Source organism: Oncorhynchus clarkii, chromosome 30 (assembly GCF_045791955.1).
Source record: "Oncorhynchus clarkii lewisi isolate Uvic-CL-2024 chromosome 30, UVic_Ocla_1.0, whole genome shotgun sequence".
Taxonomy (NCBI): domain Eukaryota; kingdom Metazoa; phylum Chordata; class Actinopteri; order Salmoniformes; family Salmonidae; genus Oncorhynchus; species Oncorhynchus clarkii.
Genome location: NC_092176.1, coordinates 39,239,984 through 39,253,674, shown reverse-complemented (window position 1 = coordinate 39,253,674; position 13,691 = coordinate 39,239,984). Strand labels below are relative to the sequence as shown.

The window sequence follows — 13,691 nt, the reverse complement described above, 5'->3', positions numbered from 1 at the left end:
CCACAGCCACAATCCCACTCTATATTGCTGTAGAATTTTCATGCCTTAATATAAGTTATTCCCAAACTTTCTAAGAACGTATGAAAACGTGAAGATGACCATATCTAAGTGGTCGCTTGTCAGAAAATTTTTTAATTTTTATTTTTCTTCCTGGGGTGTAAATGAACAGATTTGAATAAGATTTGTCAGTTCCTGTTAAAATAGCGAAGAAGACTATAACTGAACTTGGTTGACCATGCACCACACACACGCACACTAACACACACATACACACACGCACGTGCGCACACACACACACACGCGCGCCACACATACACACGCACCGCACATACCCCCAAAAAACACACACACACTCACACACGCACGCACACATACACACACACACGCACAAAAACACACACACACACACACACACAGACCTCCTCCAAAAAACACACAGAGTGGAAAGGTACTGTATGTGACTCCGTACCCAGGTTGTACCAGACATCCATCTCTCCGCTGAGTGTTCTGACCTCGATGATGCTCTGACCCAGGAAGTCATCAGACTCCCTCTTCAGACGCTGTTTCACCCTGGACTTGATGTCATCATCCTCGTCCCAAACACGCAGCTTGATACGGTCTGACGTGTTGTGGCACTCGCTGTAGAGGAGCAGGGAAGATTAACGGTTCAGTACCTTTATTAGACTGTTCATTAACAACTGACAATTTATGACTCAAATTTCACTGATATCGACACACATAGGAGGAGAGGGGAGAGAAAGGAGATGGAGGAGGAAGTAGTAAGAGGAGGAGGAGGACGAGGGAGTGAAGAGGAGGAGGAGGGTAAAGAGGAGGAGGGTAAAGAGGAGGAGGAGGGTGAAGAGGAGGAGGAGGGTAAAGAGGAGGGGGAGGGTAAAGAGGAGGTGGAGGACGAGGGAGTAAAGCGGAGGAGGAGGGTAAAGAGGAGGAGGGTGAAGAGGAGGAGGAGGGTGAAGAGGAGGAGGAGGGTAAAGAGGAGAAGGAGGGTGAAGAGGAGGAGGAGGGTGAAGAGGAGGAGGAGGGTAAAGAGGAGGAGGAGGGTGAAGAGGAGGAGGCGGGTGAAGAGGAGGAGGAGGGTGAAGAGGAGGAGGAGGGTGAAGAGGAGGAGGAGAAGAAGTGGGTGAAGAGGAGGGGAAGAGGAGAAGGAGGAAGGTGAAGAGGAGGGTGGTGAAGAAGAGTAGGGTAAAGAAGAGGAGGGTAAAGAGGAGCAGGGTGAAGAGGAGGATGAAGAGGAGGAGGGAAGGGAGAATGTGAAGAGGAGGAGGGTGAAGAAGAGGAGGGTAAAGAGAGAAGGTATGAGAAGCCTTACAAGTTGAATTTCTCCTCCCAGACAGGGTTGAGGTTTCCGTATATGGTCTTGGTTCTCTTCTTAGTCTTCCCCACCTGAATGGTCACGTAGGGATCACTGGAGCCAGTCCTGTCTTTAGCCTGGAGACCCTGAGCACTGACAACTAACACACACACACACACACACACACACACACACACACACACACACGTTATTTCACATTTGATGAAAAGGCAATGACAGACATAGACGTCCATGGCACAAACACACACAGAATGTGACCTCACCATGTGACCTCACCATGTGACCTCACCATGTGACCTCACCATGTGGACTCACCGTTCAGCAAAACTACAGCAAATTATTGAATGAGTCATCGTCACTGCTGGGCTGGCTGATGTTATAAACCCATTTCTCAACAATTGACTTAAAGTCCATGTACAATCCCACTGAATACTCTGTGTTTTGGTCATATGAATAAAATAACACTGAATACTCTGTGTTTTGGTCATATGGATAAAATAACACTGAATACTCTGTGTTTTGGTCATATGAATAAAATAACACTGAATACTCTGTGTTTTGGTCATATGAATAAAATAACAATGAATACTCTGTGTTTTGGTCATATGGATAAAATAACACTGAATACTCTGTGTTTTGGTCATATGAATAAAATAACACTGAATAATCTGTGTTTTGGTCATATGAATAAAATAAACATGATTAATAATCCTAGAAAAATACAAAATATTATATTCTATCTTCAATTCAGCATTCCATTGAAGAACATATAACCACAGAGATAGAATGATTCATGCCCCCCCCTCCCCCCCTCCCAGAGTCCTTTGCTGTTGGCATCCCGGGAGGTAAGAGGAGCCACGCTGTGAGTGGAGAAACGCTTAAAGCCATGTTGATAAGGATGGGATAAATGCGTTGCTAACCCTTTCATTTAGACCTATAAACAAACAACATTTAGACCCATAAACAGACAACATTTAGACGATAAATAAACAAACCACAAAACAAAACATGATTTATTTCAGTAACCTGTCTATTCTGTGCAGTGATATCAAATCACTATGATGTTGTTAGTCACCCAGCCTTTAACAGATCTGTGATTTCCTCCCTATCTAAGACCAAGCAGTAGCAGGCTTTGCTCAGCAGGAGAACACAATAAACGGTTGCTATTTCAACTGTGGTAACTTCCCTGCAACTAAACTGAACAATCTATTACATTTGGTTGATCATCAGGCAGTTGGTTGAAAACCACTTGAAGGTCCAAAACACTGTAGATTGTAGAATAGTTGGGCGTTATTATGGGTACCAGTGAAGTCACTACAGGTGGTAAAGTCATGGGCTGTTACAATCGCGTAGCCATTCAGAGACCTGGTTAAAAAGTGCTTTGCAATAATAATGTCATATCTACCACCAACTACATCGTGTGACCAGAGGCACCCACTACACTGTGTGACAGAAGCACCCACTACACCGTGTCACAGAAGCACCCACTACACCGTGTGACCAGAGGCACCCACTACACCGTGTGACCAGAGGCACCCACTACACCGTGTGACCAGAGGCACCCACTACACCGTGTGACAGAAGCACCCACTACACCGTGTGACAGAAGCACCCACTACACCGTGTGACAGAGGCACCCACTACACCGTGTGACAGAAGCACCCACTACACCGTGTGACAGAAGCACCCACTACACCGTGTGACAGAAGCACCCACTACACCGTGTGACAGAAGCACCCACTACACTGTGTGACCAGAGGCACCAACTACACCGTGTGACCAGAGGCACCCACTACACCGTGTGACCAGAGGCACCAACTACACCACCCACTACACCGTGTGACCAGAGGCACCCACTACACCGTGTGACAGAGGCACCCACTACACCGTGTGACAGAGGCACCAACTACACCACCCACTACACCGTGTGACAGAGGCACCCACTACACCATGTGACAGAGGCACCCACTACACTGTGTGACAGAAGCACCCACTACACCCTGTGACAGAGGCACCCACTACACCACCCACTACACCGTGTGACAGAGGCACCAACTACACCGTGTGACCAGAGGCACCCACTACACCGTGTGACCAGAGGCACCAACTACACCACCCACTACACCGTGTGACCAGAGGCACCCACTACACTGTGTGACAGAGGCACCCACTACACCGTGTGACAGAGGCACCCACTACACCGTGTGACCAGAGGCACCCACTACACCGTATGACCAGAGGCACCCACTACACCACCCACTACACCGTGTGACCAGAGGCACCCACTACACCGTGTGACAGAGGCACCCACTACACCGTGTGACCAGAGGCACCCACTACACCGTGTGACAGAGGCACCCACTACACCGTGTGACAGAGGCACCCACTACACCGTGTGACCAGAGGCACCCACTACACTGTCTTGTCAACTTAAACAGCTAAAGTAAAAATGAGATACATGGACACCTTGCATGATAATTCTTATAAAGTGAGATCTATGGCCTCCAGGGTGGCGCAGTGGTTAAGGGCGCTGTACTGCAGCGCCAGCTGTGCCACCAGAGACCCTGGGTTCGCGCCCAGGCTCTGTCGTAACCGGCCGCGACCGGGATGCACAACGCACAATTGGCCTAGCGCCGTCCAGATTAGGGAGGGCTTGGCCGGTAAGGATATCCTTGTCTCATCGCGCACCAGCGACTCCTGTGGCGGGCCGGACGCAGTGCGCGCTAACCAAGGTTGCCAGGTGCACAGTGTTTTCTCCGACACATTGGTGCGGCTGGCATCCGGGTTGGATGCGCGCTGTGTTAAGAAGCAGTGCGGCTTGGTTGGGTTGTGTATCGGAGGACGCATGACTTTCAACCTTCGTCTCTCCCGAGCCCGTACGGGAGTTGTAGCGATGAGACAAGATAGTAACTACTAAAAACAATTGGGTACCACGAATTTGTGGAGAAAAAGGGGTAAAAATTCAACAACAACAAAAAAAGAAAGCGAGATCTGGGCCATTTCAACACATGTGATCCTACTCACTGTTAGGTGTGATGATCGTTCCCATGGAAATGCCACTGTCATGCCAGTCAGAGGTTTTCATGGTAACGCTAGTGGCCATGACGGCGTGATGAGACTGGTTTTTAAGGGAGAGCAACCCTTAAAGTGGTGGTAGCATCATTGTAAGAATGGATAGCTGGAGCCGTCTGAGCGGTTGACTTCGGGAACCCTCAGGGTAGCATCATTGTAAGAATGGATAGCTGGAGCCGTCTGAGCGGTTGACTTCGGGAAACCTCAGGGTAGCATCATTGTAAGAATGGATAGCTGGAGCCGTCTGAGCGGTTGACTTCGGGAACCCTCAGGGTATCACCATTGTAAGAATGGATAGCTGGAGCCGTCTGAGCGGTTGACTTCGGGAAACCTCAGGGTAGCATCATTGTAAGAATGGATAGCTGGAGCCGTCTGAGCGGTTGACTTCGGGAACCCTCAGGGTATCACCATTGTAAGAATGGATAGCTGGAGCCGTCTGAGCGGTTGACTTCGGAACCCTCAGGGTAGCATCATTGTAAGAATGGATAGCTGGAGCCGTCTGAGCGGTTGACTTCGGAACCCTCAGGGTAGCATCATTGTAAGAATGGATAGCTGGAGCCGTCTGAGCGGTTGACTTCGGAACCCTCAGGGTAGCATCATTGTAAGAATGGATAGCTGGAGCCGTCTGAGCGGTTGACTTCGGGAACCCTCAGGGTAGCATCATCGTAAGAATGGATAGCTGGACTCTAGTTTCACTAAGCGGTGCTGTGAGGTGTGGAGTAGTACAGTGTTACAGTGTGGTTAGGGCTGTGGTGTAGTACAGTGTTACAGTGTGGTTAGGGCTGTGGTGTAGTACAGTGTTACAGTGTGGTTAGGGCTGTGGTGTAGTACAGTGTTACAGTGTGGTTAGGGCTGTGGTGTAGTACAGTGTTACAGTGTGGTTAGGGCTGTGGTGTAGTACAGTGTTACAGTGTGGTTAGGGCTGTGGTGTAGTACAGTGTTACAGTGTGGTTAGGGCTGTGGTGTAGTACAGTGTTACAGTGTGGTTAGGGCTGTGGTGTAGTACAGTGTTACAGTGTGGTTAGGGCTGTGGTGTAGTACAGTGTTACACTGTGGTTAGGGCTGTGGTGTAGTACAGTGTTACAGTGTGGTTAGGGCTGTGGTGTAGTACAGTGTTACAGTGTGGTTAGGGCTGTGGTGTAGTACAGTGTTACAGTGTGGTTAGGGCTGTGGTGTAGTACAGTGTTACACTGTGGTTAGGGCTGTGGTGTAGTACAGTGTTACACTGTGGTTAGGGCTGTGGTGTAGTACAGTGTTACAGTGTGGTTAGGGCTGTGGTGGTCATGACATTTTGTCAGCCGGTTATTGTCATGTAAGAGACTGCTGGTCTCACTGTATTTGACTGTTTGTTAACATAAACCTGTTTAGCACTTCCAGGTCTCCAGCTCTCCAGCTGTATTCAAGCCTCTGATGACACCTTGGAACATCAACATCAATTTAATAGACACCATCCAAAGAAACACTAGAAAATGTATTTTATAAGAGAATATGAGTTGGCCAACTGCATGTTATCTGGCTATTGTTAAAAATAAATGGTAACCTTCATTTAACTAGGCAAGTCAGTTACTAAGAACAATTTCTTATTTACAATGACGGCCTACACCGGACAAACCCGGATGATGCTGGGCCAATTGTGCGCCGCCCTATGGGACTCCCAATGACAGCCTGGATTGTGATACAGCCTGGATTCGAACCAGGGTGTCTGTAGTGACGCCTCTAGCAGTGAGATGCAGTGCCTTAGACCGCTGCGACACTCGGGAGCCCAGCAATGCTCCGTGCCCTTGGCTGTAGGCTTGTTCATTTACCTGACAAGATATGCTTTTAAGTCCCATGCCATTATTTTATATTATAGTATTTTACAGTAAGAAGAATATAACTGAACTGAATAAAATAGAAAGGATATTTTTCCCATCTGGAGCGAGTGCACATATGAAGTGGCTACTGTATGTTGTAAAAGTGATCATTTGAAACAGGACCAGGTAACATATTTCACAATGAAACATACACTGTATTTACAAAAGTATGTGGACACCCCTTCAAATGAGTGGATTCTGCTAATTCAGCCACACCCGTTGCTGACAGGTGTATAAAATCGAGCACACAGCCATGCAATCTCCATAGACAAACATTGGCAGTAGAATGGCCTTACTGAAAAGCTGCTCAGTGACTTTCAACATAGCATCGTCAAAGGATGCCACCTTTCCAACAAGTCAGTTCGTCAAATTTCTGTCTTGCTAGAGCTGCTTGGTCAACTGTAAGTGCTGTTATTGTGAAGTGGGAACGTCTAGGAGCAACAACGGCTCTGCCGCAAAGTGGTAGGCCACACAAGCTCACAGAATGGGACTGTCGAGTGCCCGAAGCGTGTAGCACGTATAAATCATCTGTCCTCGGATGCAACACTCACTACAGAGTTCCCGAACTGCCTCTGGAAGCAACGTCAGCTTCATGAAATGGGTTTTAATGGCTGAGCACCCGAAGATCACCGTGCGCAATGCAAGCGTCGGCTGGAGTGGTGTAAAGCTCGCCGCCATTAGACTGGAGCAGTGGAAACATGTTCTCTGGAGTAATGAATCATGCTTCACCGTCTGGCAGTCTGACGGACTAATCTGGGTTTGGCGGATGCCAGGAGAACGCTACCTGCCACAACGCATAGTGCTAACTGTAAAGTTTGGTGGAGGAGGAATAATGGTCTGGGGCAGTTTTTCATGGTTCGGGCTAGGCCCCTTAGTTCCTTCGAAAGGATATCTTAACGCTACAGCATACAATGACATTCTAGATGATTTTGTGCTTCCAACAATGTGGCAACAGTTTGGGGAAGGCTCTTTCCTGTTTCAGCATGACAATGCCCCCGTGCACAAAGCCAGGTCCATACAGAAATGGTTTGTCAAGATCGGTGTAGAAGAACTTAACTGGCCTGCACAGAGCCCTGACCTCAACCTCATCGAACACTTTTGGGATGAATTGGAACGTTGACTGCGAGCCAGACCTAATCGCCCAACATCAGTGCCCGACCTCACTAATGCTCTTGTGGCTGAATGGAAGCGAGTCCCAACAGCAATGTTCCAACATCTAGTGGAAAGCCTTCCCAGAAGATCAGAGGATGTTGTAGCAACTCCATATTAATGCCCATGATTTTGTAATGAGATGTTCAACGAGTAAGTGTCCACATACTTTTTGGTCATGTAATGTATTTCACTAAACTGTTGACAGCCCCTCTGCGCGTTCAAGAAAGGAGTAAAGAGAGAAGGAAACGCATGGTGGTGAGATATTCTGTATAGCTGAAGGTAATGAGTCACCCAATGAATTATGGGAAGAAAAAAAAAACATCTCTATTACTAGGCTATTCAAAATCTACGGAGCACCATAGGGGTCATGTTGAAAAAAAAAAAACAGCCAAACTAATCCGTTCCCTGTGGGTTTTTTATCCATTCCCTCTGATTTGTAGGCTATCATGATGCTCCCACTTGACCAATAACATTTTGCAGCCGAAAATGTAATTGTATTTAGTTAATTATTTACAGACTTCCTGCCTAGGGATGAGAGTGCATCTTAGTTGCCCCATATTTGCAACTTGAGTGGTTTTTCACACCCATTACTATTATTTTCCTGTATGATTCGGAGGCATATGAAAACACTGACACTGGAAATACACTATTGAGTGATCAGCGCCATTTGATGCATGTCATTAACTAAATAGAATTACATTTAGACTGCAAAATGTTATCGGGCCAAGTGGGACTGTAATGGGAAAGGGAGATACCTAGTCAGTTATACAACAGAAAGGGGGATACCTAGTCAGTTGTACAACAGAAAGGGGGATACCTAGTCAGTTGTACAACAGAAAGGAAAGGGGGGTACCTAGTCAGTTGTACAACAGAAAGGGGGGTACCTAGTCAGTTGTACAACAGAAAGGGGGATACCTAGTCAGTTGTACAACAGAAAGGAAAGGGGGATACCTAGTCAGTTGTACAACAGAAAGGGGGATACCTAGTCAGTTATACAACAGAAAGGAAAGGGGGATACCTAGTCAGTTGTACAACAGAAAGGGGGATACCTAGTCAGTTGTACAACAGAAAGGAAAGGGGGATACCTAGTCAGTTGTACAACTGGAAGGAAAGGGGGATACCTAGTCAGTTGTACAACTGGAAGGAAAGGGGGATACCTAGTCAGTTGTACAACAGAAAGGAAAGGGGGATACCTAGTCAGTTGTACAACTGGAAGGAAAGGGGGATACCTAGTCAGTTGTACAACTGGAAGGAAAGGGGGATACCTAGTCAGTTGTACAACAGAAAGGGGGATACCTAGTCAGTTATACAACAGAAAGGGGGATACCTAGTCAGTTGTACAACAGAAAGGGGGATACCTAGTCAGTTGTACAACAGAAAGGGGGATACCTAGTCAGTTGTACAACAGAAAGGGGGATACCTAGTCAGTTATACAACAGAAAGGAAAGGGGGGATACCTAGTCAGTTGTACAACAGAAAGGGGGATGCCTAGTCAGTTGTACAACAGAAAGGGGGATACCTAGTCAGTTGTACAACAGAAAGGGGGATGCCTAGTCAGTTGTACAACAGAAAGGGGGATACCTAGTCAGTTGTACAACAGAAAGGAAAGGGGGATACCTAGTCAGTTATACAACAGAAAGGGGGATACCTAGTCAGTTATAAAACTGAATCCCTTCAACTGAAATGTGTCTACCGCATTTAACCCAACCCCTCTGAATCAGAGAGGTTTGGGGGGGGGGGGGGGGGCTGCCTTAATCAACATCCATGTCTTTGTCGCCTGGGGAGCAGTGGGTTAACTGCCTTGCTCAGGGGGAAGATCAACAGATTTTTACCATGTCAGCTCGGGGATTGGATCCAGCAACCTTTTGATTACTGGCCCAATGATCTAACGGTTACTGGCCAAATGATCTAACGGTTACTGGCCCAATGATCTAACGGTTACTGGCCCAATGATCTAACGGTTACTGGCCCAATGATCTAACGGTTACTGGCCCAATGATCTAACGGTTACTGGCCCAATGATCTAACGGTTACTGGCCCAATGATCTAACGGTTACTGGCCCAATGATCTAACGGTTACTGGCCCAATGATCTAACGGTCGTCTACATAAGGAGGGAAGGAATCAAACATCTGAGGGGATGTCACTTCCTCCGAAGTTGGCTCCCCTGCCTGTTCGGGCGGTGCTCGGCGGTCGTCGTCGCCCGTCCTACTAGCCGCTACCGATCCCTTTTTCGTTTGTCTGTTGGTTTTGTCGTATTAGTTTCACCTGTGTGTATTCTGGTTTAATTAGCTTCCCTATATGTAGTAGTTTGACCCGCCCTTGTTTTGTGCGGGATTGTCTTAATGTTATGTGTGTTCATGTTAGGTAGTGGTGTATTGTCTCTATGTTATGTGTGTTCATGTTAGGTAGTGGTGGATTGTCTCTATGTTACGTGTGTTCATGTTAGGTAGTGGTGTATTGTCTCTATGTTATGTGTGTGCATGTTAGGTAGTGGTGTATTGTCTCTATGTTATGTGTGTTCATGTTAGGTAGTGGTGTATTGTCTCTATGTTATGTGTGTGCATGTTAGGTAGTGGTGTATTGTCTCTATGTTATGTGTGTTCATGTTAGGTAGTGGTGTATTGTCTCTATGTTACGTGTGTCCATGTTAGGTCGTGGTGTATTGTCTCTATGTTATGTGTGTTCATGTTAGGTAGTGGTGTATTGTCTCTATGTTATGTGTGTTCATGTTAGGTAGTGGTGGATTGTCTCTATGTTACGTGTGTTCATGTTAGGTCGTGGTGTATTGTCTCTATGTTACGTGTGTTCATGTTAGGTCGTGGTGTATTGTCTCTATGTTACGTGTGTTCATGTTAGGTAGTGGTGTATTGTCTCTATGTTATGTGTGTGCATGTTAGGTAGTGGTGGATTGTCTTTTCTTTACTTGGCACCCTGTGGTTTTTGGGTTGTCTTGTATTAGTGTCCTGCGCCATGTATTGTGTTGGGCTTATTATTTTGGTGTGCAAGAGTAAAGCACTTTACTCCGTTACTCTCTCTCTCTCTCTCTCCGTCTGATTCCTGCACCCACCTAGTCCCGCGGGGATGGATAACAAGAAGTGGGAGCTAGCCTGGCTGTTTTCTTTTCTACACCGGGCCTACGTAAAAGTCAAATACAAATTCACTATAACTGTAGGCTAACCGTATTTCTTATTAAATGTTACCTTTGTTTAACTAGGCAAGTCAGTTAAGAACTAATTCTTATTTTCAATGACGGCCTTGGAACAGTGGGTTAACTGCCCTGTCCAGGGGGCAGAACGACAGATTTGTACCTTGTCAGCTCAGGGATTCGATCCAGCAATTTTTTTGATTGCCCAATTGCCCAACACTCTAACCACTAGGCTACCTGCCGCCTGTAAGCCGCCCTGCACAATCAATGAACCAACAGCATCTCCTAGGGCTAAGTACTGTCCCAGACTCACGGATGTACATGTTGAAGTGTAGCATAAGGTAACCAGTCCATTCAGTATGCGTTATACTACAGTCTACACTCAAAGGCGATAACTCAAATGTGTTTAATTTTGGAGTATAGGCTAGACCAATTATGTTGCGAAGACATCTTAAATCAGTGTTGTTTTATATTTTTCTGCCATGTGTAATATGTGGTGGGCTATGTATTGTATAACAGCACAATCACCATTTTAATTCAGCCAACAACAAACAGACAAAAAATGGGGGGGAAGGGGCTTGGGCTCATAAGCCTATGTGTACTATGTATAAGCCCTAATATGGAAAGCGCTGTCCATTTCGTTGTGTTAGGCTTCGAACCAACATCTACAACGACCATGCTTTATGCTCAGTTTCAACCTGTTGTTGAACGTTCTTCAAATTGATCATAACAGTGAGGTGAGTTTTAAAAGCACAATAACGTTTTGATGATATGTGTTTGATGTGATTTTCGATAGCATTTATAATGATGTCAGAGTGGATAGAGGGACAATAGACCCAGGACCTCATTAGGACATGCGGTGTGGAAGAGTGTTGCACTGCGGTGTGGTAGAGTGTTGCAGTGCGGTGTGGTAGAGTGTTGCAGTGCGGTGTGGTAGAGTGTCGCAGTGCGGTGTGGTAGAGTGTCGCAGTGCGGTGTGGTAGAGTGTTGCAGTGCGGTGTGGTAGAGTGTTGCAGTGCGGTGTGGTAGAGTGTTGCAGTGCGGTGTGGTAGAGTGTTGCAGTGCGGTGTGGTAGAGTGTTGCAGTGCGGTGTGGTAGAGTGTTGCAGTGCGGTGTGGTAGAGTGTTGCAGTGCGGTGTGGTAGAGTGTTGCAGCGCGGTGTGGTAGAGTGTTGCAGCGCGGTGTGGTAGAGTGTTGCAGTGAGGTGTGGTAGAGTGTTGCAGTGCGGTGTGGTAGAGTGTTGCAGTGCGGTGTGGTAGAGTGTTGCAGTGCGGTGTGGTAGAGTGTTGCAGTGCGGTGTGGAAGATTGTTGCAGTGCGGTGTGGTAGAGTGTTGCAGTGCGGTGTGGTAGAGTGTTGCAGTGCGGTGTGGTAGAGTGTTGCAGTGCGGTGTGGTAGAGTGTTGCAGTGCGGTGTGGTAGAGTGTTGCAGTGCGGTGTGGTAGAGTGGTGCAGTGTGGTAGAGTGTTGCAGTGCGGTGTGGTAGAGTGTTGCAGTGCGGTGTGGTAGAGTGTTGCGGTGTGGTAGAGTGTTGCGGTGTGGTAGAGTGTTGCAGTGCGGTGTGGTAGAGTGTTGCAGTGCGGTGTGGTAGAGTGCTGCAGTGCGGTGTGGTAGAGTGTTGCGGTGTGGTAGAGTGTTGCGGTGTGGTAGAGTGTTGCAGTGCGGTGTGGTAGAGTGGTGCAGTGCGGTGTGGTAGAGTGTTGCAGTGCGGTGTGGTAGAGTGCTGCAGTGCGGTGTGGTAGAGTGTTGCAGTGCGGTGTGGTAGAGTGCTGCAGTGCGGTGTGGTAGAGTGCTGCAGTGTGGTGTGGTAGAGTGCTGCAGTGTGGTGTGGTAGAGTGTTGCAGTGCGGTGTGGTAGAGTGTTGCGGTGTGTTAGAGTGTTGTGGTGTGGTACAGTGTTGCAGTGCGGTGTGGTAGAGTGTTGCGGTGTGGTAGAGTGTTGCGGTGTGGTTGAGTGTTGCGGTGTGTTAGAGTGTTGCGGTGTGGTAGAGTGTTGCGGTGTGGTTGAGTGTTGCGGTGTGTTAGAGTGTTGCGGTGTGGTAGAGTGTTGTGGTGTGTTAGAGTGTTGTGGTGTGGTACAGTGTTGCAGTGCGGTGTGGTAGAGAGCTGCAGTGCAGTGTGGTAGAGTGTTGCAGTGCGGTGTGGTAGAGTGTTGCGGTGTGGTAGAGTGTTGTGGTGTGGTACAGTGTTGCAGTGCGGTGTGGTAGAGTGTTGCGGTGTGGTAGAGTGTTGCGGTGTGGTTGAGAGTTGCAGTGCGGTAGAGTGTTGCAGTGCGGTGTGGTAGAGTGCTGCAGTGCGGTGTGGTAGAGTGTTGCGGTGTGGTAGAGTGTTGCGGTGTGGTAGAGTGTTGCGGTGTGGTAGAGTGGTGCAGTGCGGTGTGGTAGAGTGCTGCAGTGCGGTGTGGTAGAGTGCTGCAGTGTGGTGTGGTAGAGTGCTGCAGTGTGGTGTGGTAGAGTGTTGCAGTGCGGTGTGGTAGAGTGTTGCGGTGTGTTAGAGTGTTGTGGTGTGGTACAGTGTTGCAGTGCGGTGTGGTAGAGTGTTGCGGTGTGGTAGAGTGTTGCGGTGTGGTTGAGTGTTGCGGTGTGTTAGAGTGTTGCGGTGTGGTAGAGTGTTGCGGTGTGGTTGAGTGTTGCGGTGTGTTAGAGTGTTGCGGTGTGGTAGAGTGTTGCGGTGTGGTAGAGTGTTGCGGTGTGTTAGAGTGTTGTGGTGTGGTACAGTGCTGCAGTGCGGTGTGGTAGAGTGCTGCAGTGCGGTGTGGTAGAGTGCTGCAGTGCGGTGTGGTAGAGTGCTGCAGTGTGGTGTGTTAGAGTGTTGTGGTGTGGTAGAGTGTTGCAGTGCGGTGTGGTAGAGTGTTGCAGTGCGGTGTGGTAGAGTGTTGCAGTGCGGTGTGGTAGAGTGCTGCAGTGTGGTGTGGTAGAGTGCTGCAGTGCGGTGTGGTAGAGTGTTGCAGTGCGGTGTGGTAGAGTGCTGCAGTGCGGTGTGGTAGAGTGCTGCAGTGTGGTGTGGTAGAGTGCTGCAGTGTGGTGTGGTAGAGTGTTGCAGTGCGGTGTGGTAGAGTGTTGCGGTGTGTTAGAGTGTTGTGGTGTGGCACAGTGTTGCAGTGCGGTGTGGTAGAGTGTTGCGGTGTGGTAGAGTGTTGC

General features: G+C 48.1%; 1 protein-coding gene across 1 annotated transcript in view; it reads right to left on the bottom strand.

The window, feature by feature from the left end:
• The window catches only part of LOC139389327 (protein unc-13 homolog B-like), a 93,783-nt gene that overhangs the window by 72,112 nt on the left and 7,980 nt on the right, over nucleotides 1–13,691 (bottom strand). Inside the window, exons 4-5 of the mRNA XM_071135994.1 lie at nucleotides 1,328–1,469; nucleotides 470–639 (exon numbers count right to left, since the gene is read on the bottom strand). Of these exons, the coding sequence (XP_070992095.1) occupies nucleotides 470–639; nucleotides 1,328–1,469 (312 nt within the window). The remainder of the gene's footprint in view (nucleotides 1–469; nucleotides 640–1,327; nucleotides 1,470–13,691) is intronic.